This window comes from Podarcis cretensis, assembly GCF_951804945.1.
Source record: "Podarcis cretensis genome assembly, chromosome: 1".
Lineage (NCBI taxonomy): Eukaryota > Metazoa > Chordata > Lepidosauria > Squamata > Lacertidae > Podarcis > Podarcis cretensis.
This window is the reverse complement of record NC_137170.1, coordinates 18,133,136-18,160,939: the sequence shown is the minus strand read 5'-3', so window position 1 is coordinate 18,160,939 and position 27,804 is coordinate 18,133,136. Positions and strand designations below refer to the sequence as shown.

At 44.2% G+C, this 27,804-nt stretch overlaps 1 protein-coding gene across 1 annotated transcript; it reads right to left on the bottom strand.

Moving 5' to 3' along the window:
* Positions 1–234: 234 nt before the first annotated feature.
* DEGS2 (delta 4-desaturase, sphingolipid 2) lies at positions 235–27,804 on the bottom strand. The gene is made up of 3 exons (XM_079949393.1): positions 27,675–27,804; positions 13,279–14,021; positions 235–458 (listed from the first exon to the last, which is right to left on the bottom strand). The coding sequence occupies exons 1-3, from the start codon at positions 27,754–27,756 to the stop codon at positions 312–314; spliced, it is 972 nt and encodes a 323-aa protein (XP_079805519.1). The 5' UTR covers positions 27,757–27,804; the 3' UTR covers positions 235–311.

Sequence of the window (27,804 nt, the reverse complement as noted above, 5' to 3'; positions counted from 1 at the left end):
TTAACCCACAGTGCCACCCGCGTCCCTATGTCAAACAGCCTAGTAAAGAAAAAGAAAAAGGTCTGTTAATTTTTTTTAAACTATACTTTACTATACTATACATTTTCAGGCGCTTCCCACTGGTTTCATTGTAATATTTCTTCATATCACAGTTACAAAAACTCCTTGAGTGTCAGAAATATTACATCAGCTCTTACGTGATTACCGGGCACGCTCTGCTCAGAGAACAGACTCGTTTGTTTGGATGAGGGAAGTATACAGGGTGCAAAGGTCCATTAAGCTTATAAAGGGGGAAAGGGCAGAGTCTGCAGCTATCGAGAGTCTGATGCCAGCTTGCATATTCTCTTCACCCTTGAATAAGGACCGATGGAGTCATCAAAAATGAAGTCCCAGAGAACTCGAACCCAAGACTGGTGCTGAGGCAGGGTGTCATAATATTCTGCTGCTATCTTCTTTACCTGCAAGAGCAAAAGAAAAAAATTACCCACTGTTCTTTTATCTGTGAAACATCTATCTTAGAATGCATTTCGACATGAGGTTTGTTGCTTATAATGCTAGCACTTCAGTCCTGGTTTCTAATGCTGCTTTAAAGCAGCAGTACCTGCTGTGTTATGAAACTCTGCCCTTTGACCAAGAGCGTCATGTCACCCTAAATTTCATTCACACCAGTGAGTGTAGTGTGACACAACAGCTGACACTCGTGGATGTGTTGCCACCCTTTATGCACATGCACACTTATGCTCTCCTATGATTTACCCATTGAAACAGCAGGAAAGAACTGCATTCCAAAAAAACACCCCACCCTTGAATTTTGACACATGCAAACCGAGCACAAAACTCCTGTGTCCCCCCCCCCCCGCAAAGCAGTTAACGTGGAAATGTTTGCTAAATTTCTGCAGTGACTTTTACGTGGCATGACAGATGATGTAAAAACGCTAAAATTGTCATGTCCGGAAAATGGAATGGAGTGCTGTCTGAATGCAGGCTAGTAGAATTTATGCCAAGAGTAAACCCAATGAACAAATGAAAGCGACCCAGATTACTTTTGAGAGCGAAGAGATTTTTCATGGTTCATACACCTTGGAATTCAAATCCCATTGCAGTCAGTCGAGGGGAGAAGGGAAGAGGGAAGGAAAAAGTCCTGTTGGATCCCTCATCCTTTGGCCTCGAGGAGCTCTGAATGTGGCAGAGCAAGAATCTCCCTCACACCATGGCAGCATTGCAATCTAACCTGAGCATTCATTTGACAGAACCGGGGCAGTCAGATAATTTAGATGATTAATTCTGTTTTCTAGACTGGGAATAGCCAGCTGGCAGCTTGAAGGCTTGTTGGCTGGCAGAAGCCCTACCAGTTTTAAGGTGTGCTAAGAAAAAATAAAAGGCTTTTTTTAAAAGGCTCCATTGTTTCTGTCTTTCCCAGTCCCAGCACAGATTTTTGACCTTCACTTGCCAGCTTCCAAGTTAAAATGTAAGCCAAAGTTGCAGGAATCTGTGACTGTCCAGGTAGGACATAATCCAGCTTGCTGGATTTGTACTGTGTTTTCTTGCCGATCTGGAACGTGGGTGGCGCTGTGGGTTAAACCACAGAGCCTAGGACTTGCTGATCAGAAGATCGGCAGTTCGAATCCCCGTGACGGGGTGAGCTCCTGTTGCTCGGTCCCTGCTCCTGCCAACCTAGCAGTTCGAAAGCAAGTCAAAGTGCAAGTAGATAAATAGGTACTGCTCCAGCAGGAAGGTAAACGGCGTTTCCGTGCGCTGCTCTGGTTCGCCAGAAGCAGCTTAGTCATGCTGGACACATGACCCGGAAGCTGTATGCCGGCTCCCTTGGCCAATAAAGCGAGATGAGCACTGCAACCCCAGAGTCGGCCACGACTGGACCTAATGGTCAGGGGTCCCTTTACCTTTACCTTCTTGCCGATCCAGACCTAGGACAGCCTGCCCCAGACTACAACTTCCATCAGTCCCATCTGCCATGGGCCTTGTCTTCCACACTCCCCCCTCCTCGTCCCATGCTTCATAGCAATGGAGCAAACATCTGCAGGAAGCCCAGTTGTTGTTCACTCCAGTTCAGTGCTAAGCCATGGGTTTTCCTGGAGGAAAGCAGCAGGGCAAACTGAAGTGTGCCTGAGCCCATGGCGGGTGAGTCAGAGAGGATGGGAGTTCTAGGCCAAAACATCTGGTGGGCGCCAGGTTGAGAAAGGCTGCCCCCCTTATCTTGCAGCTGGTTCCCCCAGCTCAGCTCTTACAACAGTTTCAAAGGCTCCCTCTAGAGGGAAACAGTTTCTATTTGTGTCAATCCTTTTAAGCACAGTTCAAGCAATAAAGATAGTTTCAATTTTCAGTTACTTTTCCTCCTTTTTAAACGCAGAAGAGGACAATGGAAACAATATATTTCTCTTATTTAGCTAACTGTCAACATACGTTCTATTCACAGCCAATGAACTTCAAAACACCAATCTTACTGGCAGCCCCTTTCCAGGTTCAGAGCGGTGGTGATTTAATTTTCATCACTCTCTCCTGCAGGCTTGCGCGATCCAGAATTTCCCTCCTCTTCTCCTGCTTCCAAGAGGGGTTTAATAGTTTAATCGATGGAAGTTTAATCCTTTGCGGAAGACTTTCCAAGACCTTAGCTTGCAGCGTCTTTACTTCAATCTATTTACAAAAGGGGAAGGCGGACTTCCTGTTTGAAACCTTCCCGTTTTGGTGCCAAATTAAGACATTTATAGATCCAATTTTCCGTTCTACTCACGGGTAGTTGTTTAAAATCGAGTTGTCCACAGGAAAAAGTCAGCGCTCTCCGGCAACAGCAATGCACCTTCACTCCGTGAAAGAAGCAATCAATTCGAAGCACCGCGCCGCTCACCCCACGTCACTCCAGATCCCCGAAACCGGGTTTCCCCGCGAGTAGGGGAGGCGCAAAAGGTGCCAGCCGAATCCCAGGTTCACAGGCTTCTCCCGCCTGTGATTTTTAGTGGGTCTCCGCCTTCGCCGTGGTGGCCAGACCCTGTTTCCACGGAGCAAATTCCTCCCGATCAGAGGAATTCCACCATTGCCAGAGGCGCTAACCCGGAAGTCCTGTGAGAATCAGGGATTGACCTTGGACTATTTGAGAATGTCGACAGAAGAAGCTTTAGTGATTGTATTATGCAAGATAAGTCACTCATTGGAACAGCTCCATAAGAAGACAGAAGTTATGGCTACTAAAATTGATAACTTGGGACAAAAAGTGACTAATTTGGGACAAAAGGTGAACATCAATACAGAAATTATTCAGGATCTGATACAGGAATCTACTTTGACAGGGCAAATTATCGAGAAGGCGAAGGAGAAAGTTGTTGTTGTTGAACCTAAAGTAATACAAGTGGGAGCCCCAGCCTTACAGAGGCAAATTGAGGACCATAAGTTGAGGCCTTTTATGATTGAATTTAGAAAAAGTCAGATTTTGAGGATCGGAGCCCTGCCTGGACTGGAGAAGGAAAGTTGGATAGATCCCTTCATGCAGGGATTTACTGACCTTTGGGATTTGGACTTGGGTCGTGAGGAGATTGGAGCTGTGGGGGCCTTTAGATTTGGAGGAATTTTGAAACATCCTGAAATACCTTATGGATTTTAGATTTAACCATGGAGATTTGGCTGACCTGTCAAGAAGGAATAAAAGCATTGCTAGGTTGGAGCTTCCCCGAGATCTGCTCATCAGCATCAAAGGAAGGAAAATAAGAACAAGATCAGTAGAAGACAAAGTAAAAGTGCATGTATAAATATGAAGACCTGCAGAAGGGACTTGGAAAAGAGTTAAGAGCCTCAGACAGAAGATCACCAGGTTGATGGACTATATGGAATTGACGAATGACTGGCAGAATCCGAGACCAGGGAGAAGAGATGGGGGAAGAAGATTGGAAAAAGTTTAAAGTTTATTTATAGAAATATTGTAAAATTATTGAGTGTTAGAAAAATGTTGGAATGAAATCTTATGGCTTTAGTAGAAATGTTATAAGGAGTTAAGCATAAATAAGCATTATAGTATTAATGGAAAATAAGGGTAAAAATATGTTAAGATATTTAGATGACAGAAAATAGAGAAAGTTGGAAAGGAATTGCTGAAACAATTAATAGAAGTGGAATACAAAAAGGGAGGTGAGAGGAGGTCGATGAAACAAGGGAATGAAAGATAGAGTACTGAAATAGTATGATGTATGTTTTTAAATTGTTTTTGCTTTGTTTTGTTTAGTTTAATGTGCCAATGTTGTGTTTTGTATTGTTTATATATTGTATTGTATTGTTTTTTCCCTTTTTTGATTTTTTTCTTTTTGTCTTTTTTCTTCTATTTCTTTTTTGTAAGTTTTAAAAGTAATAAATATTATTTAAAAAAAAATAATAAGTTACTTATTTGTCCCCAGGGCAATAACCTGAAGTGGAATACAATAGATGAGACAGTGAAATCAGCTATGGTTAAATGGGCACAGGACATAGGTCATGACATTATGTTTGCTGACTGGGAGCAGTTATGGACCACAGGTATTAAATTTACGGCATGTAATGCCTTACGAGAAAACATTATGAAAATGATTTACAGGTGGTACATGACCCCAGTCAAGCTTGCGAAGATTTACCATTTGCCCAATAACAAATGTTGGAAATGTAGAGAATGTAGAGAGACTGAAGGTACCTTTTTCCACCTTTGGTGGACCTGCCCAAAGATTAAGGCCTTCTGGGAAATGATTTATAATGAGATTAAGAAAGTGCTTAAGTGCACCTTTAACAAGAAACCAGAGGCATTTCTCTTGGGTATGGTCGGCCAGTTGGTGCCGAAGAAGGATAGGAAAAACTTTTTTTTGTACGCTACTACGGCAGCAAGGATTCTTCTAGCAAAGTATTGGAAGACACAAGAGCTACCCACGCTGGAGGAATGGCAGGCGAAAGTGATCGATTTTATGGGACTGGCAGAAATGACCGGCAGAATCCGCGACCAAGAGAAAGAGACTGTGGAAGAAGATTGGAAGAAGTTTAAGACGTATCTTAAGAACTATTATAAAATTGAGGAGTGCTAAAATGCTGAGGGAAAGGAAGACGTAGAATTGCAGCGGTAATTTGTGTTTGATTTTAGGGTGGAATTGAAAAGGAGAACAAACTTATATTTAATTGGCTAAAAAGGGTTGCTGAACAATTGTTTAAAATTAAAGATGCAAAAAGGGGAAGGTATGGGGAAGTCCGGGAAAAGAGGTTTATGGAAATAAGGTAAAGAAAATATGATTTTTTGTGTTTGTTTTTATGTTGTTTTTGTGTATGTTAAAAATTTGGAAATCAATAAAAATTATTTTTTAAAAAAAAGAAAGATAGAGTACTGAAATAGTATGATGTATGTTTTTAAATTGTTTTTGCTTTGTTTTGTTTAGTTTAATGTGCCAATGTTGTGTTTTGTATTGTTTATATATTGTATTGTATTGTTTTTTCCCTTTTTTGATTTTTTTCTTTTTGTCTTTTTTCTTCTCTTTCTTTTTTGTAAGTTTTAAAAGTAATAAATATTATTTTTTAAAAAAAAAATAATAAGTTACTTATTTGTCCCCAGGGCAATAACCTGCCTGAAAGTATGACAAGCCCTATTGTATTGCTTGTGGGGGGGGGGGGGGAGAGAGCCGATCGCACCACATTCCACGAAGTAGCTGATAAGACTGGGCTCTGTTGGGAATATGTGCGCAGGAAAAGGGAAGGGGCCAGCTTCTGAGCTAAAGAATTGAATGCACGACTGCAGTTTATATACCTGGATTTGTGTCTTTTTAAACATACATCGGGGGGGGGGGTGTCAACTGGGACCACGGCACATGGGGAAGACAGGTTACTTTTTTTATTTAAAAAAATTCTTTCCTCCTGTATCGCGGTCCCAATGAAAATCCCCTTTCCCAAAGCAGCTTTTCTTGCAGATATTAGCTTTTGGGTGTAGGGAACCTAGCCACAGAACTCCCTGCATGCCACAGAACTGGGTGTGTGCGTGTGTATGTCCAACTAAGTTAAGAATCAAAATGAGTCATGCTCACATATTTGCATGAAGTCTATTTAATGAGTTGAACAAACGTTGGATCGGTAGCCCTTTTTTAACAAAAGCCAGCTACCTAAAAAACCCCCACCTTGCTGTGCTTATGGGGGAAGCATTGGTCACACTAAGGTCTGTGTTTGTTTTTCCTTTTCCTTTTCCCCTCCTCAACTGCTATTTAAACAGACGCAGAAACAAAATGGAACACTGCTACACAGACATACAAGAAGTATGAGCATGCATTTGGCCTATCATCCACCTTGACCCTTAGTCTGTTACAGCAAAAAAAGCAAAAACAAAAGGGAGTCTAGAGATGTATTGTGCCTTCTGAGGACTGCAACACACCTTTGTAAAAGTGTTGCTCAACCATGTTTTCTTTCCCAGCCTATACTTTTTATCCACTTTCTCCACAACATGCAAAATCTTATAAACCTCCATCATGTCACCTCTTGATTGCTTTTTCCCTAAACACTGCAACCTTTCTCCTTAGGGGAGTTGCCCTTTTCTGGACCCTGATGATAAATGACACTTAACTGGTTACACACTGTTATTGTTTTGCTGTGCTTTTATTTCGTGAACGTTTGCTTATATATACTACTAAACTTAATAAAAAAAGATCTGGGAAAAAGCAGCACAGAGTGTCTTGAGGTTGCATCTATTTGCCAGTACAGTGGTACCTCGGGTTACAGACGCTTCAGGTTACAGACTCTGCTAACCCAAAAATAGTACCTCAGGTTAAGAACTTTGCTTCAGGATGAGAACAGAAATTACGCGGCGGCGGCAGCGGGAGGCCCCATTAGCTAAAGTGGTACCTCAGGTTAAGAACAGTTTCAGGTTAAGAACAGACCTCCAGAACAAATTAAGTTCTTAATCCGAGGTACCACTGTACAGTGGTACCTCTGGTTGCGAACGGGATCTGTTCCGGAGGCCCATTCGCAACATGAAAAGAAAGCAACCTGCAGCGCGTCTGCGCATGCGCAGGTCGCAATTTGCCGCTTCTGCGCATGCACGTGACGTCATTTTGTGCCTCTGCACATGCGCAAGCGGCGAAACCCAGAAGTAACCCTTTCCGGTATTCTGGGTCGCCGCAGGACGTAACCTAAAAGAATGTAACATGAAGAGGACGTAAAATGAGGTATGACTGTAGTAACATAAAGGTAAAGGTAAAGGGAGCCCTGACCATTAGGTCCAGTCACGAACAACTCTGGGCTCATCTCACTCTATAGACCGAGGGAGCCGGCGTTTGTCTGTAGACAGTTTCCGGGTCATGTGGCCAGCAAGACTAAGCTGCTTCTGGTGAACCAGAGCAGTGCACGGAAATGCCATTTACCTTCCTGCCAGAGCAGTACCTATTTATCTACTTGCACTTTTTGCTGTGCTTTTGAACTGCTAGGTTGGCAGGAGCTGGGACTGAGCAATGGGAGCTCACCCCGTCATGGGGATTTGAACTGCCAATCGGCAAGTCCTAGGCCTATAATTCTCCTCACTGCCCTCAGATTCCTATTAATGCATCTTTCCTAAGGCCTAGAAGGTATTATTTTCATCTAGAGTAGTGTTTTCCAAACTTAGTTCTCCATATGGTTTTCGACTACAATTGCCCTGTATCGGGAAGTTTTTGATGTTTGAGGTTTTGCTATGTTTTTATATGTGCTGTAAGCCGCCCAAAGTGGCTGCTATCATCATCATCATCCCACCATCTCTGACCAATCGTTTTGCTAGCTAGGGAAGATGGGGGTTGTAGTCCAAAAACAGCTGGAGACCCAAGTTTGGGAAACGCTGATCTAGAGTATCTTTGGTGCTTGGGGTTAAGCCAGCTACAAAATAGTGTCTGGCTAGCAATCTGCATTCACTTACTTTATGCTGTATATTTAAATACCATTATTCCCACTGCATCCCCCCGAGCAGCGATGACATTAAGGTGCAGGTATGAGCAGGGAGGCTCCCAAACACAACAACGCTGGCTTATCGCATTTTGAAGTTAATGCATGCTACTGTCTAAATAGATGCCTTCCTACCAGGTCGTTAAGTCCGGAGTCTAAAATTGTTGGTTTCTGCTCTCTTCACTGTGCAGCGAAAGGCTTGTCACGAGACAGGTGTTTACATTCCACAGTCAGTTGCTGTTGGGTTTTCCCACGGGAAAGGGAGACTGGATGTGACGTGCACTGGTTTCCTGTTTTTCACTGTTCTCACTGTGATTCTCTCCATGCTTCAGAGAAGAGAGGATGCTTTTTCTGCTCCGGCAGAGGCAAGATGTTTTTCTGTAATCTACCAGCTTTGAAGTGTAAATAAAGCAATATAGAGTATGTGCACGTATTCCTCATCATTCCGCTGTGCACGGGACACTACAAATCAACATTTTTGGTTATGGGCCCAGAAAGACGCAGTCATCTGAATGCCGGCAAAAGGATCGGAATGCAAAGGGACGGGTCGGACGCTATCTCTGCGCGTCAAGATGATTGATGAGGTATGTGCTACTGCTCCGGGCAGCCTGCCAGCTTCTAATTAATGGCTTTATGGCTGGACTCTGAACTTTTATGTCCGTTTGCCGGGCACAGGCAATGGATCAAAGGATCAAGTTCCTATGCTGGGGAAATCGAAAGTAACTTTTAAAAGTGCTCTTGGAGTAAAGCAGCTGCAGAAAATAGTGACGCAGTTTGATTTAAGGCAGCAGAGAGAAAGCACTTTTGAACTTGCCTTTGGAATGAGGCTTGCAGCAGCAGAGACGCAGCTTGTATAAAGCAGCTTGATTTAAAGCAGCAGAGATGACGCAGAAGGCTAATGCCAGAGTCATGATGGCCCTTCAGGATGCTTGTGGGATTCCCAAGCTCAATAAGAATAACTATGCAGACTGGGTTCTCTATGCAGAGGCTATTCTGCAGAAAGAGGGTCTGTTTGAAGTTATAACAGACACCCCCCCAGCTCCAATTACAGATGCATGGGAAGCTTAAGATTCCAAAGCAAGGGGAACTCTTACATTGATAGTATCCCCAGAAGAGCTCTGTCTATTGCGTGATAAGACCTCAGCCAGAGAAATTTGGGACGCTTTGAGAGAGGCTCACTTGAGGACAGAAGCTGGATCTACTATGTTTTACTTTAACAAGCTGCATAAGATGGCTAGCTGCAGAAGGCTGGCTGATGCAAATGGGGAATCTGATGCCAATCAGCCACATGCTCAGCTCAGAGTAGCTTGTGATACTGCCATGATTCAGGAAAAAGCAGACCGCCAGGGTGATAGCTGCATGGGAAAGGGGGAGTCTTCACAGACGTCATCCCAGAGTGCAGTGGAACCACCAGATGGCGCCAAAGCTTTGAAGGCAGTGAAATGCTACTCATGTGGACGTCTAGGCCATATGAAGAGGGAATGCAAATATCCCAGGGCCAAGACAGAGCAGCGCAGCGGAAGCTCATCGCGTGGAAGAGGCCAGAGCAAAGGCAAAGGTCCGGTGTCCAGGACAACGCAGCACAAGGCAATGGTCTCACGCTTCACTCCAAAAGTTGCAGAGGTCCAGAAGACGTCTAGATCTTTCTTCGTTGTTGATTCGGCTGCAACCCATCACATGTGCAACGATAAGCGACTGTTCGTGTCTTTTACACCGCAGGAAGGTGCGATTCACCAGGCGGATGACCACACAATCCCCAGTAAAGGCTACGGAACTGTTGTTCTTCACAGTTTGGACTTATCGATACAGAATGTACTTTATGTGCCAGATGCCAAACATAATCTGCTCAGCGTTGGACAGCTGAATGAGCGGAAAATTGACGTTTCCTTTAAGAACAAAAGGTGCATCATCACAAAGAAAAATGATTATGTATTGTATGCTGAATATGTTGATCGTTTATATGTTTTGTATTATGATGATGTTGTGCAGGATGACACTTGTTGCATTGCAGGTTCTAACAAAAGTTTGCATGCAGAATGTATTCATGATTTTCACCGAAAATTCGGTCATTTGCATTTTGAGGCAGTATCTAAAATGCCTGCCTTGGTTGAAGGTATGACTATTAAACCCTGCAGGTACCACATGAAGTGCAAGGCATGCGCAGCAAACAAGGTGAAAATGGCTGCGAAAGGTAAGGTGTCTAGTAGGCAAGCTACAGAACCATACCAAATTGTTCATGCTGATTTGGTTGGACCACTAGCGCCCTCTTTGGGTGGAAATAGGTACTTCATGGTTCTCATTGATGCATTTTCCAGGTATATTTATGTGTACAATCTCAAGCAGAAATCAGAGGCTTTTCCTAGGTTCAAGGAATTCTGTGCTTGGTTGGAAAATGTGCAAGGTAAGAAGGTAAAGACTCTTTTCAGTGATCGCGGAGGAGAATTCACTTCTCAGCAGTTTGAAGTTTTTTTGACTGAGAAAGGAATTCAACACGATTTGTCTAGTCCTCGCTCGCCATGGCAGAATGGACTTGCGGAACGAGCAAATCAGACATTGCTTCAAGGGTTAAAAACCTTACTACATGATGCAAATCTTCCAGAGAGTTATTGGGCCGAAGCTCTCTCATGTTTCACTTACAGTTATAATCGCAGGTTATCTTCAGCGATTGGTTGTACCCCCTATGAGAAGATGTTTGGCAAAAAGCCATACATCAAACACATGAAAATTTTTGGTTCTGACATGTGGGTTCACTCACCACAAAACTCCAAGTTAGACAAGCGTGGTTTGCATGGTATCTTTCTAGGTTATGAGAAAGGTTCTTACAGAATAAGGATGACTGACTCTAAGACAATTAAGCTCACAAGAAGTGTTGAGTACAATGCCAAGTGGGGGGAGAATGTGGGAATTTTCCAATGTTACCCTGATGACAGTGATGAGACTGAGGATAGTCAAAAGCAACCACAGCAACCCATACCCACTGATGAAAGTTCTGATTCTGAGTCTGAAACTGAATCAGGTGATTCAGAGGATTTCAAGAGTGCGAAAGCCTCTATGCGACCCTCTGAAAGCTCTGATAAAGAATTGGAAGAACCATTGTTCACAATAGGTCGCTTTTCTCCTAAGAAGGAAGAGGAGAGTGTTGAAGACTTAAGGCTAATTCGCAGGTCACAAAGAGCCACAAAAGGTAGACCTCCAAAGAGATTTGCTGATGAGTTTGCCAAGATAGCAGTAACAGCTGTTAAAAGCTCCAAGAAGGTATTTGAACCTTCAAGTTTCCAAGAAATCCAGGATTTGGATTCAAAGGAAGCTGAGCCATGGTTAAATGCCATGAAGGCTGAGCTTGATTCCTTGGAAAGGAACAAAACATGGGAACTTGTTCCAGTAGTTCCAGGAATGAAACTGCTTGGAAGCAAATGGGTCTTCAAAGCGAAGACTGATCAAAATGGCAAGATAGTCAGACACAAAGCCAGATTGGTAGCCAGAGGTTTTGCACAGGTACCAGGTGAAGACTATCACGAGACCTACTCACCCACAGTGAGGTATGAGAGCATTAGGCTTATGCTCAAGCTAGCTGCAGAGGAGAATCTACACATTAGTCACCATGATGTGAATACAGCTTTTCTGTACGGATCTCTAGATGAATCACTTTATATGCTTCCACCTGATGGCGTACAGGTAAAACAGGGATTTGTTTGTGCTCTGAAAAAGTCCCTTTATGGTCTCAAACAAAGTGCACGGTGTTGGCACACAAAACTCACTGAAGTATTGTTTTCTCTAGGTTTTAAGCAAGGGAAAGCTGATCCATGTGTATTTGTCAAAGAGGAGGGGCAAAAGAAACTGTATTGTTTGTTTTATGTTGATGATTTATTATTCTTTTGGAAAGATGTCACAATGTACAATAACGCCCTAGCTCAACTGAAAGAACATTTTGACATGAAAGATCTTGGAGAGGTAAACAACTACCTATCTCTGGAAATAGAGAGAGATCAAGATGGTAACATTCTAGTACACCAGTCACGGAAAATTGCTGATGTGTTAAGCAAACTAAACCTGATGAATGCTAACCCTGTAGACACACCGATGACAACAGGTTATCAGGTAGATGACACTGAAGAAGCATTTTCTGACACTACACTGTACAGAAGTGTGCTAGGCAAGCTAAACTTCATTGCCAGATGTTCAAGACCTGACATTGCTGTTAGCTGTAATTTGCTAAGCAGACAAGTCAACAATCCTACTGTTAAGGATTGGAAAGCTCTGAAACGCATAGCGCGGTATTTGAAAGGCACTATGCATTACAGACTGAGATTTAACAATCAGAAGTCTGGTGGTCTTGAGATATTTGCAGGTGCAAGTTTTGGAAGTGACACTACAGACAGGAAAAGCACGTCTGGAGTTTGCTACATGTACAATCAGGGTCTATTTGATTGGTCATGCAAGAAGCAAACAACAGTTAGCTTAAGTACTTGTGAAGCTGAACTGAATGCACTGTCTTATTCACTTAAGGATTGTGAATGGTTGTTACAATTGTGCAAAGACATGAAAATTCCTGTCAAATGTCCAATCCAGGTAACCAGGACAACAAAGCATGTTTGGCTTTGCTGAATTCTGAATGTTGTAAGCAAAGCACGAAGCACTTGCAATTGAAGGTGCAACATGCTAGGGAACGTATTCAGAAGGGACTCGTAACGGTGTCCTATATGCCAGGTAATGAAATTCCTGCTGATGTATTATCCAAGATTGTATCAAGGGATCAACACTGTACCTATGTGCAGAAGTTGGGTTTGTACTGAAATTGTACGAACACGCTGCCCAGTGATGTTCACAGAAAGGGGGAGGATGTTGGTTTCTGCTCTCTTCACTGTGCAGCGAAAGGCTTGTCACGTGACAGGTGTTTACATTCCACAGTCAGTTGCTGTTGGGTTTTCCCACGGGAAAGGGAGACTGGATGTGACGTGCACTGGTTTCCTGTTTTTCACTGTTCTCACTGTGATTCTCTCCGTGCTTCAGAGAAGAGAGGATGCTTTTTCTGCTCCGGCAGAGGCAAGATGTTTTTCTGTAATCTACCAGCTTTGAAGTGTAAATAAAGCAATATAGAGTATGTGCACGTATTCCTCATCATTCCGCTGTGCACGGGACACTACAAATCAATTACCTAACTGCACCACCTCTAATTTCAGGATTCAGGAGCCACTTTTCTTTCATAAGCTGCATATGTAAACTAGCTTCACAACCTTTGGCTCGTCCAGATGTTGCTGAACCACAACTCCCTTGCCACTGCCATGCTTGCTTAGGGCCGAAGGGTGTTGTACTTCAGCAACACCCAGAGAGCCAAACCTGTTTGCAAGGGTCAAAAACTCTAGAGCTTACCATTGGCAGCTTAGATCCAGGAACGCTGGGGAAATCATGGTGCTCCATATGATAGCCCACGTTAAAGGTGATCCAGTTGAGGGGTCCATAGTAGGAATACGTTTCATAACCTTTCAGGAACATATAGTGTTCTGCTATGAAGTGCCCCGAAAAAGGGTGCAAGCCCATGCAAAGCAACGTCCCTGATATTAAATAAACAACAGGCTTCAAACCCCACAGGTAGTAGATGATCAAGTCGACAGAGAACTGGGCCAAAGCGTTAAGTATTTCCATCTCAGTAATTGTTTTGGGGTTGATGTAGAGCGGTCTCAAGGCATAGAAAAGGGGCTGGAAGACAAGCCAGATCATCTTCCGAAAGGGAGTGCAGAAGAACCAGCCCTCAAAGTCTGTGGGGATGTCCACATCCAACGAGTCTCCGCCAAGGTATCGGTGGTGGTCTATGTGGTACTTCTTGAAGGAGGCCGAGTAGGGGAGTCCAATGGGCAAGTTGGCAAAGACGGCAAACCACCGGTTCCACTTGATTTGCTTGTTGCCAAAGGCCACGTTGTGGGAGATGTCGTGGATGGCCAGGGTCATGGAGTGGTTGATGCAGCCCCCGAAAGCATAGGCCCAGCAGAAGATCCACTTCCAGGAAAGGTCTCTCACAAGGTAGCAGGCCAGAAGCTGGGTGAACACCATCCCCGTCACTATCCATTTCAAGTAGGGATCTGGCCCCATGAGAGACTTGATGGCTGGGTACTTCGCTGAGGAGGAAAAAAAACGTTAGGACAAATGTAGCCCAAACTGCCTGGCATCCAATCGTGGAATTGTGGTGCCAACTAGACAAATCCCTCTGCCCCTAATATCCATCAGGCTACCTACCCGACATAAACCAGGCCTCCACGAAGGTCTGGCCCACCCATTAGGCAAGGTGAGGCGACTGCCTCAGGCGGTAGGATCCACAGAGGCAGCAGATCTGGCCTCCAAGGAATACATTGCCTGCTGCTGCCACCACGGTGGCAGCAATGGCTGTGGCGTATTCCTTGGAGGCTGGGCTTCTTGTCTCCCCGGCAAACACCCCACCACCCTCCATTCTGCCAGTACAGCATCCTCACAGTGAATAGGGGCTGCTGGTTTCCTCCCACCCATAGGGAAGAAATGGTGGGGGCTGCCCTGCCTGGTGTGGTTCAGAACAGGCCTCTTTCTCCCCAAGCTTCTGGTGAATGGTGGCTAAGCAATGTTTTCAAACAGACAAGTGAATAGATGTTGACAGGATGGGATGGGAAGGGGAGAATCCAGCAGCTCCTTTCCAGCTCCCCATCCATTTGCAGCTCCCTGCATGGAAGGGGGACTGGTAGAAGAAGAATCCTGCAAGAATTAGAGACAGATGTGCAGCACAGTGGTGGGAATCAGAAAAGTTGTTGCCTGGACTCCCTCTAGTGGCATCCAAGAATAGAGCAGTGGAGGAGAAAATCCCACATAGCCAAGAGGTCTCTGCACATTTCATTCTCAGCATAAAGCTAGCCCTTCTATTTTCTCAATAAGCCTCCCTCTCCCTGTCTCTTTGGCTGCCAGGACTGAAATGACACCATTCCATTCAACTGCTGCCCCATCAAGTTCAGACCCTCCAAATGCCCCTATTTTCCAGGGACGTCTCTGATTTAGAGAAGCCATCCCAGTTTCTGATTTGACCCCGGAATGTCCCACTTTTCCTTAGGATGTCCCTGTTTTCACCAGGAGGGTATGGAGTTATCTGACCCCTGAGCCATCTGAAATGAAGTGTTTTTTTTTACTGTTTAATGTTTTATTATGTTTTTACATGTGTTAGAAGCCACCCAGAGTGGCTGGGACAACCCAGTAAGATGTGTGGGGTATAAATAGTAAAATAATTGTTATGGAATGGGAGGTCCCTATTTTCATCGGAGAAATGTTGGAGGGTATGCAAGTTACAATTAGTGCTGCTTTCCCTGGTCTAGACCTTCTCACAGGGTATACTGACACCCAGTGCAGTCCCAGCATTAAAAAACACACACACACACACACACAAAACACACATTTGAGGATTCTGAGTTACTGAAGTGAAACCTGAATTGCAGGCTAGCTACACTTGCTGCAAATAAAATAATGGCCTAGTTTGTCATAAGGCAGGTTCTTGTGTCCCATGGAGGTTCTGTACAGCCAGCATGTTTTTATCTGCTATAATCACCTGAGGTCCTTCTCTGTGTGCCACATCCATGGGAGGACCAGAGGGTGGGAACACGAAAAGGGGCCTTTTCAGTGGTGGTTCCCTGCTTGCAGAACATTCTCCCCAGGAAACCTGCTTGGTGCCATTGTTGTCTGCCTTTAGCTGCCAGGCAAAAACAAACCTATTTAGTCAGGTTTTGAGTTTCTAATTGAGAGGGTAGTGGGACTTTGTGGTGTTCAATTGGGGTAGGTAGGACATATTTCCTTTAGATATGCTTCCAGAGGAGTATTTAATTTTTGCTCATTGCTGTTGTTTTTTTATACCTGATTTTAATGTCTTTGTTAGTTCCATTTTTAAGGTGTACGCTGCTTTGAGGGTAAAAATGTGACTAATAATTAACAACAACAAGATACGGAGGGAGGGACCTTTGGGGCTCGGCTCTGCCCACAATGATAGAAGGAGATCAATGGTGCTTGACAGCACCACACCCAAGCAGGGCTTGCTTGCACAGAACCCTTTGTGGTGCTTTGAAGCGGAAAATCTGCTTTGCCTCACACAGGTGGGGCAGCTGTGGGGGGGGGGGCTGGGGGAAGTGGCCATGCAGGCTAAATTTGAACATTCAGTTTGGCTGGAGGTTTCCCATCCCTGCTTAAGAGAATAGTAGTTGGTTTTAATTATTCTTATTTTGAATGGTTTAAATCATTCTTTTTGTAAGAAGCTTTGAGGTTGTTGTTGTTGTTTACAATGAAACCTTAAATAAATTCAAATAAATAAATAAAATGCCAAGTTTTCCAAGCCTTGATTTACAAAGGACATGCATCAGCCTGATTCTGGTTTTTTTTTGTTTGTTCCTGACATTTCTGGTTCTCTCTCCCCCCCCCCCCATTTTTATTTTTTATTTTGACAAAGTAATAATCATAAATAGGTAAGAATAAAAATGTGCACTCCACCACCGAGACCATTCCATTGCAACGATCCAACCTCCCAAAATTTCAACATCTCTTGCAAAGGTTTGACCCAGGGGTCTGCAACCCGCGGCTCCGGAGCCGCATGTGGCTCTTTTACACCTTTGTCGCGGCTCCGGGGCGGATACTAGCGAGGGGAGGAGGTGCATTGTGCGCGCCGACACTCCCCACTGTGGCGGGCGCTGTACTGGCTGTGACGTCGCATGGGGGCGGTGCGTGCGTTAGTCATGCACCGTCCCAACGTCACCTTCCCACTCGCTGTCAGATCGCGGCTCCGGAGATATATTTGTTTTAAATGGTTTAAATGGTTTTGCGGCTCCCGGTTTTTTTTTCTTCGGAAACGGGTCCAAGTGGCTCTTTTTGTCTTAAAGGTGGCAGACCCCTGGTTTGACCCCTTTACGTTGTAACGGTACAAATTCCTTCCATATCTCCTCAAAATCATTTCTCTTGTGTATTCCCTCTCTTACCTCAACAGCACAGAAATCACTGGGTTAAAGCTGACTGAAAGTCCAAAGGTAGCATTATTGTCAATTTACAATGGGGTGGAAGGTTTGCAAGCTATGAAGAACATGCTCACATATTTTATTGACAGCTGCATGAATCATGATAGCTAGGAAGTGGAAGGGGCAAGCAGAATATAAAATGGAAGAATGGTATAAAGAGGTGTGAGACATAGGTTATATGATAAATTAACATGAGCCCGATTCTGTTTTGGTAAATGACGCGGAACAAATTTTTTCAAAGACTGGCTCTTTGGAAATGTCTGGCATGTCTAAAATATCTGTGTGTACTGCCCTCCCCCTTTTCTCCCACCTCCCCCCCCCCATCTTATAATGCCTATGACAGCAACGTCTCGCACCCAAAGCAGCTGACCTATAGGAAGGACTCTGTGAACTGAAAACAGAGACGTTATATGTAGCTTTGTTATCCATGAAACTCTTTCAATAAAAACATTTTTTTATAATAATCATAAAAATATATCTGTAGATATGTGCATGCTCACATACATGCATGTGCGTCTCTGCAGTGTGAAGTGGTCCTGTTTAGCCTTCCAGCCAGCCATGCCCTACTCCAGGATACTCCATTAGATTCCTCCACCCACCTGGTTTTCCATTTTCCCCAGCCAGGCAATCGTCAGTCAGTCTTCCTTGGCCACTGAAAATGGCCAATACTCATTAGGCAGTTTGGAGTGTGCATTTCACTTTCCAGCTGCCATCTGCCTGTATCTAAGAGAATGAGGGAGGTGCACTGATCTGACCTGCACCAGAACCAGGGGTGACCCCCCAAACCAGCTTGACGTAGTTTTTAGCACTTCCAAATGACCACTGCTGGGTGACATTTGATTGCAGGGGAGTTCATGATGCGAAGTCCACCTGGGAGAAAACCACGCTTAAGGCTCCTAATGTCAGCACTGCCAGGGCTCAGAGATATGTGCTAGCAGTTGTTGAGCCCAGCCTGTCTACTCTGACTGGCAGCACCTCTCCAAGCCCTCACAGACAGGACGGATCTAGGAACTAATAGCTGGGGAAACACCAAGATTTACAGAGTTTAAGAGGGATGCCCCCAAAACAGCCCAATGAGGACAGTGACCTTGGAATGCTAACTGCAGGTAGGACATGGAAATGGAATAGAGCATCTTGGAACTGAGTATGGCTGGCAGACTGGAACTCGGAACATTCTGTCGCAGTTCCTGTTATTATTATAGTGCAAGATTACCTGATGCAATCAAATGATGGGTGCAGCCTTAAAGGACTCATTCCTCATTTTTTGTTTTTGTATCTTGCTTTGAGTTTTCTTTCCTGGGGGAAAGCGACCAATAAATATAATAAGGTAAAGGTAAAGGGACCCCTGACCATTCGGTCCAGTCGTGGCCGACTCTGGGGTTGCGGCGCTTTATCTTGCTTTATTGGCTGAGGGAGCCGGCGTACAGCTTCCGGGTCATGTGGCCAGTATGACTAAGCCGCTTCTGGTGAACCAGAGCAGCGCACGGAAACACCGTTTACCTTCCCGCCGGAGCGGTACCTATTTATCTACTTGCACTTTGACGTGCTTTCGAACTGCTAGGTTGGCAGGAGCAGGGACCGAGCAACAGGAGCTTACCCCGTCGCAGGGATTCGAACCACCGACCTTCTGATCAGCAAGTCCTAGGCTCTGTGGTTTAACCCACAGCACCACCCACGTCCCTTCTATGCCCTAACTATGGTTTCATTCTATTGTTGAGTTCTGATTTTCAGAACAAATGCAAGCTATATTTTGCCAATCTACATGAAATGGCAACCTATGGTTTGCCTCAGACCAGAAAAGGGAACCATCACTCATGACAGGAGAAGAAGGTACATAATGTATATGTCTAAGATTTGTTGCTTGTTTGCATAGCTATGAACCACGGTTTGCATGACACCTGAAACCATAGACTGTACTGAACGTAGCTTATGAACCAAACCATAAAATGAGCCATAAAATGTACTGGCAAGGCATGTTTCAGAACTGCTTCTCTGCTTTTGCTTTCCTGCTCAACATACCTGTCTCAAATGCACAGCAGCTTTGAAGGGTGATTGCAAAGACGTGACTATGGTTTGTCAACAGAAACATTACAAAAACCCACAATTAAACTTCGTTAGTCATTATTTGGAATAATGTCTGAATCACAATGTGATTTCCCAGGCTAGCTGGAGCTCAGGAATGTCTTATAAAACCCTGCTCACTTATAAGCAAGCAAGCTTGGGACTGCAGCTCTAGACAGCAGATACTAGTTCAATCCTTCTGTAAATAAAGTAGTCAGGGAAACACCCAATAAAACATAACAGCACATTTATAAGTATCTATGTATACCTTCATTGCAGTGAAAGGGATTAAACTACATGGTTAACAGAACACAGTTTTGGAAGCAAGTCAAATGTACAGTTTTCACATTTTTTGCAATCCTAAGAGGAATGATTATTTGAGTTTCTCACAGAAGTACGCTTGACCTTTTGAAGCCACAAATAATAGAATTAGTCACACACTAAGCAAACAAACGTATCCTTTTGAACTATCTTTTTAGCAACCATTAGCCATGGTTTCATTTTGCATTTTGATATTAGAAATTCTCTTCTCACCACCCATTTTGAAATGGATAATAATTTAGAAAGTTTTACATCATAGCATTCTCATGTTCTTGCTGATAGATGGAAAAGGTATTTCTGAGCTCAATACAGAAAGTAATTCTAACAGAAACAACACTTATACAGTCCCCAAACAAGCCAGTGAAAAATCTGGAGTACAAAGATGGATGTTCAATAATATGAAACTAGTCTCTAATGCTAGAAACTCTGAAATATAAGCCACCTTTCCTGAATATCAGGCTTTATGAAGGTCATTGGTTGTTTTTCTACAGAAAACACTGCCACATACTGGTAATGTGGAGTAATTAACAGTGCATAAAAAAGATCATTTAAAAGGAATTCTGGTTGAGGTTTAAATAATCATTTCCAAGGAATATTTACAATAATCACCAGCCCCAAATCAATATTCACACCAAGATTTTAGCCGGGAAGTCAGAAAACCAGCAGGTTCATGACAGAAGAACCCATTAAAGTAATAGCACCGTAATCCTTGACATGTTTATTTTGCAAGCCTTAAACTTACTTTGGTGAGAAAAGTGTGCATGGAAGTCAAATCTATTTATTAGCAGAAAGAGAGGAAAACTTAATTATATTTCAAATACATGGGTAACTTTTAAGGTGACCATGTGCAAAGGACAATAAGGCATCTCTGCACCTTTAATAAATACATAGAAGGGAGAAATTCAGCATAGAAGAGGGACAACAAAAATGGGTTTTTACAAGCCCTTATGGTCGCCAAGCGACTGATACTTTGAGCCTGGAAGTATAAATACTCTCCATCTATAACACAACAGCCTGAAGAAGTTAATGCCCTTGCCACATACTTTCTATAAACATCAGCTTCAAGAATACCTATTTGGACATTTTTGGATGGAATATATCAACCTGTAGCAGGTGGCGCTGTGGGTTAAAGCCTCAGCGCCTAGGACTTGCCGATCGAAAGGTCGGCGGTTCGAATCCCTGCGGCGGGGTGCGCTCCTGCTGCTCGGTCCCAGCGCCTGCCAACCTAGCAGTTCGAAAGCACCTCCGGGTGCAAGTAGATAAATAGGGACCGCTTACCAGCGGGAAGGTAAACGGCGTTTCCGTGTGCGGCTCTGGCTCGCCAGAGCAGCGATGTCACGCTGGCCACGTGACCCGGAAGTGTCTCCGGACAGCGCTGGCCCCTGGCCTCTTAAGTGAGATGGGCGCACAACCCCAGAGTCTGTCAAGACTGGCCCGTATGGGCAGGGGTACCTTTACCTTTACCTTTACCTTTACCTCCTAGAATTCCAAAATTTGCTGTTATCTCTTTCCCATACAAGTGTCAGTGACTTAGAGTCCCCCTGTTTCTGGTATTGACTTGTTGGCTTCAATTCGCCTCCTCAGGGATCAAAACGAAAGTTGCCTGTCCCAGAGATGTGGTTGATAGAACTACCTTACTAATTTTCTATCTGTTTGTCTGTCTGTCTTTTAATTTGTATACTGTCCTTTATTCAAAGATCCCAGACTGGTTCACAACAGAAAAATACAAAATAAGAATACAAAATACATAACCAAACAGAAACAAACCAATAACCAAATAATAACTACTATTATTTTTATTTTATTTTTATTATTGAAGCACCCGTGAGGATTGTGCTTTTGAGCAAACAGCTTAGCATTCTCCCAGCCAAACTTATTTAGCAAACTGCCGGGGGGGGGGATCAGAAGCCCAGAAATTATTTGCAGACTCGCAATAATGCCAACCACAGCAATTCCAAACTACGTCATAAATTACGTACATAGAACCCAGGTTTGCCTTGCAATAACACTTTGCCTTACAGTCATAAACCGGGGAAGGAGCAGCCTAAAAGATGTTCACCAAAGTATGTGCATTTATCTATACCTTCAGCATTTTGCCTGTTGACAAATGAAGAGGCTCAGTGGGAGAATATAGTCCTGTAGGCACACCTGTCTGCAAACCAAAACACAGATGCTGGGTCTAATTTAGTCTAGCTTTGCAGTGTCCAATTAATGTGTTGTTTTTTTCAGAAGTGCCGCCATGAAAACGACACCTTCTCAAAAAGTGCTTTGTTCCCCATATAGTTGCTTTCTTTGGCTCGGATTCTGACAGCTCTAGGCAGGTCGAAACTACCTTAACATCACAAATACCATAGCGGTGTCGTTTGCTTGGAATAATTCCTTTCCATTGCAAATGTGAACATGAGTAAGAATTAACTTTGGCCAAACTAGAGATGAGATACTGAGATGGTAATAACTTGATTTATCTTCAATAATTCCATTGACATCCAAGACTGAAACCAGCATCATACGATAGTTGTGATCCAGGATGTGACAACAGACAAGTGAAGTTCCCGTGGGGTTGGGATGGGACAGGGAAAGCAAGTGATCGTTTCACACATCACAGGAGTTATGCAACTGAGCTGGGCAAAAGGAGGTGACAGGTATCAATGGTTGAGGGTTGCCCACTGACTTCAGTGGGCATGTTTTAACTTATTTATTAACCTACTTAAAATATTTGTATCTCACCATTCCATGCAATAAGCCTTCAATGTGATTCGCATAATTAATACATTTAAACACAGCATTGGATCCAGGTGGTTAGTTCAACTTAAGACCCAAGTCCCAATGATTTCAACTAACTGAGGGAGCAATCTGCACCCTAGATCTGCCAGGGTTTGGTGTCTGGAATAGCTGGATTTCCAAGTAAGCTTGCACTCAGCTGTGGCTACATTGGCTGAAGTTCAACATACCAGCTCAGCTGGAAATACAAAAGTTGAAGTTCTCCATCCAAGGTCAGTTGGGATTTAATCAGAGTTCAGCTGAATATGGCTGAGTTGAGGTTGGGGTAAGCCCTAGCAGGGGGAGGCTTACCCTTATTCCAAGGTCTGTTCAGCTCAGTCACATGACCTAGCAACATGACCTAAGAACTGGCAAAATGGTGGCCAGGTTCAGGTACATTGGCATATTTTACCTTGGCCATAAAATGTGATGGCTTCCAATAGTTTTGATTGCACTGCCTGTCTAGATCCAACCCATAAAATGCAAATTCCACCAGAAAAACAAAACAAGTTAAAACTCTTCAAATAAACGAATAGACCAAAAAAAGCAGTAGAAGCATAATATAAAATTGGTTGAGCAAATGAAACTATTTTTTTACTTGGCGCTGGAGGATTAAGCTGCCTGGCGGAGATGTTCCACAACCAAGGCACCACAACTTACAAGGCCCTATCCCTGGTCACCACCCACCTCTAAAGGTGGGCCTCAGAGGGTGGGCAGGCAAAATTCCCCATGCCCTGGTTGCAGTTGTTTAGAACTTTATAAGTCAAAGCCAGTTCTTTGAATTGTACCCAGAAACAAACTGGAAGCCAGTGGAAGTATTTTAAGACAGGAATAATATGTCCTGAACAACAGATTCATCAACTGCATCAAGTTCACCTGGTACAGAATATGGCAGCCAAGGTGTATAACAGTCTTCAAAAGCAATTGCAGATACAGCTCATTGTAATAATCTCACCTGCATGTTACTGGGATATGATTAGCTATATCTTGCGTCCTAACCTTGCACCTGTTTTGCAAGGATAGCTATGCCATCACAGGATATCTGCAAACCCTGAGAAAGCATATGATCCCTCCTAAACTCCTCTCCTCCCTCACTATGTCCCTGCTCCTTTTTCTGCCACTTTCCCCTGCAATTTCCCACCTGCTTAAAGATTTTGCTGTCTGTAGCATCCTGCAGATGCAGGGACATCATTATGTTGATGTGATGTTCTTCTCCACCAGTATCATGTTTTGTGCTGCTGGATCAATCCTGTCCAATATAACTCAAGAACAGTATAATTCCAGGGAAGTTTCACCCTGTGAAAATTCAATAAATACCTCATGCAATTAATTTTACAAGGGGGAAATTAATCTCAAATTTCTTTAAGGGAAAACAGAAAGAGTACATGTAAGCAAATACATTTGCCCGGTCCCTGACAAAGCCAATACAAGGCTTATTAAAATTAATGGTCTATACCACCAGAAAAAATTACTTGAAACTTGTGACCTCCGCTTTCTAAATCAGGATGTCAGCCCACGAAATAATATTCTTCAGTCCCAGAATATTCTGAACTAGACAGATGTCAGCCAGGCAATCCTACACAAAAAATTAAATATTTATCATAAAAATGAACTTTAAAGACATGCTGACAAATCCAGCCCACCTTCCTTATGTTTCTTTTCCTCATTAATGTTTATATATGAATATGTAATTCTTGTCCTACTACTGAGGTGAGAATGTTCAAAACAGGAAGCCTGTTTTCAGTGTCATTGCATACTTTTGCTAGAATCCCTTAGGCGGCCAGAATTCAAAGCCATCCATGCACACATGAACAAGACCTCCCACTTGTGTTTATCTGACTACCAACAGGACTTTAACCACAATTCTCTCAAAGACCACTCTAGTGCCTCTCAGGCTGTCTTCAGACCTGGTCTAGTTTCCTCAGAACTAACAGTGAGCTTAGCCTTGGCCCTTTGGAATTTGTGAGCTTTAAACTTGATACTAGGTCCCTGCATAATTTTATTTTTTTATTACTGTTTCAGTCGCTCGCTCTTTCCCACCCCCACCCCAATGTTTATGGTGCACCAAAGCTTATGGAGCTAAAGCAGCAGCAGCCGCCCACAAAAAGGAGATAACAGATACATACCCTCCAACACAACACAGCCTAAATCTGGGACACTGAATCCCATGTGACTCATGCAACCCGCACCGGTTTGCGGACCCCCCAAAAAATGCTTTACGGGGCAAGGTCTCAGCCCAGAACGGTCAGCAAGCAAGGGGCCCAAAATGGTTGCCATACTCTCACAGGGGAAAATGGAATGTCCTGTATTTTCCAGGGCAGTTGAAGGGTATGCAAGCATGCTTAGCTGAACTCTGAGGTTTGCAAAATCACAAAAATCGGAGGACAAGGGAAGCAATAATCATGCTCCCCCCCCAAAAAGGGGGGCTAGGAAACAAATATTCATGTACAGTGGATGCCTAATTCACCCATGTCAATTGCCAGTAAAAATAAAACTGTTGGACTCACATAACAGACTTTTTGCTAGGAGAAATAGGAGAAGGGAGAGAAAGAGATACACCTAGAGACATGAGATTGAGGAACCAGGAGAGAAAGTGGGGAAGAGATACATAAGGAAATGTGGAATGGATGAGGCAGGTGCAGAGATAGTTTACATGAGGGTGCAAAGGAGGGGCAAAGAAAGCAGAAACCAAAACTGAGGTGGGAAGAAGCAAAGGGGTGGAAGAAGATGCATTTGGGTGATGGAGATAGGGGCTGTTCCACACAGCAGAAGATCCCAGACTCAATCCTCAGTAGGACTGGGATTGACTTCTGTCCAGAACCCAGGAGACCACGGCTGGTCAGTTGTCAAGCGTGGCAAGTCCTCCCCCTCCCTTCGGTAACTTCACAGGTAAGAATTAACGAGCAGTTGGTATATTTATAGTCCTTTTATTATAGCATTGTGTTGCAAGCACAATATACAGCCCCCCGCAAGGAGGGTAGTTGCCTACTCTAAACCCTCCTTCTGATTTCCGCAGCAAGAAAGGCACCAACGGAAGTTCCTCCCCTCCTTCTGCCTCCTTTGTTCTCTGATTCGTTCCATTGTGGGGGAGGGGTCCCCCACACTCTTGATTGACATCTCTCCTAGCCATCCCCTCCCTTCTGATTCCCTTGCCATTATCTCGTAGCTAGGTAACTCCTCTCTAAGCTGTTCAGCTTCTGTGTCTGTGTCTGCCTCTTTCTCTGCTTCTGAAAACACTGGAGTTGGGGGGCACAAATATTTCCCCTCATCTTCTGAGAGAAGCTGATCTGCCTGCGACTGCATTCCCCAATCTTCAGATCCAGACCATTTCCTGACATCAGTGTACTGAGCTACATGGACCAGTGGGCCTGACTTGGGACTTGCTGTGTTCTTCACTGTTTTCACATATTGTTATCCTCACCAAAACGCCACCCTATATTTCATAGGTTAACGAAGCGCTGTGCAACATATCTTTGTATCTTGCTTTTCTACTCAGGAGCTCAAGGTTGTGTGTGTTATCCTCTGCTTCCCCTATCCTGAAAGACCACCTCTTCCCATATGCCCAATCACAATCCTAAAGATTAACCAGAAAATGCATCATTAGAAGCTCTGCAGCGACCAATTTGTGATTTCTTCACAGGTGCGTCCTGTCCTCCAGATAGGCTAATACTTGGTACACAATAGTACGTGATAAAACACTCTGTAACAACTGAAAGCTGCAACTGCAAACTTTGGTGGATATATTAACGGTTTCCTCACAATGAAACTGTGCTCAACCAAAATCAATAACAAAATCAATAAATATAATAAGCAATAATAATTGCTCATTATTTAATTTCACCAGCAGGGACACAGTCCATTTCATAGGAGCCAACTTCTGGGGCTGTGCTGAGTCATGTATTTCCTTATGTAGGGCAGAAGTGACCTGGGTCCTCCCCCCAAATATTTTATTCAAGTTGGCACCCCTGATCCTGTATGTGGCAACTGAGAAGTAAGCCTCGCTGAGTCCAATGGGGCTTACTCCCAGGTAAGGATTGCAGTGCAGTGCGAATTAGGATGATATCTTTAAATCACCGAGGGCTGGTTTGAACCCAAGTCACCCCATTTCTAAAACTAGTCCCCTAGATACGGATCGCTGTACCGTAAACATGCAAAAAAGAGTTGAAAATGCAAAACTGGCCCTCGGGTTAGGACACAGCAGAATAAAATGGCCCCTGCCGGGGGGGGGGGGCGGATGACAAAGCGTGTTTTGCATAGTGTACCGTGTTGCAATTCCCCATGTCATGTTATGGGAATTGATAAAGGAAGGAAGGAAAGTATGGCAGAGGTTGGGCAATTTTTCACTGCACCCACAGGCTATAAGAAAGAAAAAAAAGCTACATCTATTTAGCTATGGGTGTGGCCGGGCAGGACTTTGAATAGCTACAGAACCTGACCTGAAGACTAAAGAAGTCAGGTGCAGTGATCAGATTAGGTCTGTGGAGAGAGCTGGGCAGCTTTGAAGCAGTCTCTGCCTCCCATGATAATCTGACTCATCAGCCAACTGAACTGTGTACAGGGTTCTACTCTGACCTCCCTGGAGGAGGAAAGGTATGGGACACACGGACACACACACACACACATACATATGTGTGCACAACAAGAACAACAACAAAAATTGCCTCCATCCTTATTTCACAAGGAAAGTGGCTCTAAATGTTACCAGAACTTTCTCTCAGTAACCAAATTGGAGAAGTGGTTTCAGAGGCAACATTTTGTGCTTTCCAGGAACATTTTCAAAAAGGAACGCTGGCTGTCAGAAACTGGATGGGGAGATTATGGGGAAATAGGGGGTGAGGGGGTGCACCCCAACCTGGGAATTTCCTTCCTTCCTTCCTTAGCTTTCCATGACAAGCAAGAATCATCCAGGTGAGTCCCCCCCCCCCCCGCAATGCGTACAAATGCATGAAGAGAAAAGGCTTCACCCGTGGGATTTCTGCTTGTCACACAGCAGCCCCTTTCCAGGGGGAAAGTTTGCAACCTGAAGCGTGGCAGAGAGTGGGGAGAGAGAGAGAGAGAGAGAGAGATCATGTATTCATCAAATGCCGTGTATTTCTGGATCTATAAGGAAATGCGAGAAAGAGAAGTGGAGAAGACGATGCAAACTGGACATGACAGGAAACGCTGCCTTCCTAAGGCGTCGTCGGAGCCAGGATTTGCCCCCATCAAAGCCCTCCTTTCCGCGCCAGGACCCTGGAACTGTTCGGAAAGCAACAGCAACGAAAAGAGAACCCGCAAGCATGTGCAGAGTTCATTATCTTCACACACAGCCAGCCCTCCGGGTGTAGCCAGGATTTATGTGGGGTGGTGGTGGACAGAACCGACGTATCTGAGAAGAGGTTGTTATATATTTTTATTTATCTACTTTATTTGGAGGGGGCAGTTGCCCCCTGGCCCAGACCACCCACCCACCCCTGGGATTAAAAGGCAAAGCGATTTTGACAGAGGGCCTGATCCAGCCGGAGAATTAACCCCTAACGCCGTCCGTTTTTAGGAGGAAAGAGGTCTGGAGCAAGAAAGCAGAGGGTGGTGGGAAAACGAGGCGGGCAGTGACCTCCCAGGGGGATCCCGAGGATGGCTCACCTAAGATCTCTTTCCTGCGCTGCGTGTGGGGCTGCTCCGTGTAAACCCACTCGAAATCCTCGCGGGTAACCCTGTTGCCCATCGCTGCCGCTGCCGCTGCCGCTGCCGCTGCCCCTGCCTGCTCGACGGC

Bases quoted from the DNA above. Each gene is read 5' to 3' on its own strand.
- DEGS2 (XM_079949393.1), bottom strand. From the start codon at position 27,756: ATGGGCAACAGGGTTACCCGCGAGGATTTCGAGTGGGTTTACACGGAG. The intron at 14,022-27,674 runs GTGAGCCATCCT...TTTCCTCCTCAG, and splicing joins GCGCAGGAAAGAGATCTTAG to CGAAGTACCCAGCCATCAAG. The intron at 459-13,278 runs GTAAGCTCTAGA...TTGCTCTTGCAG, and splicing joins CTGGATCTAAGCTGCCAATG to GTAAAGAAGATAGCAGCAGA.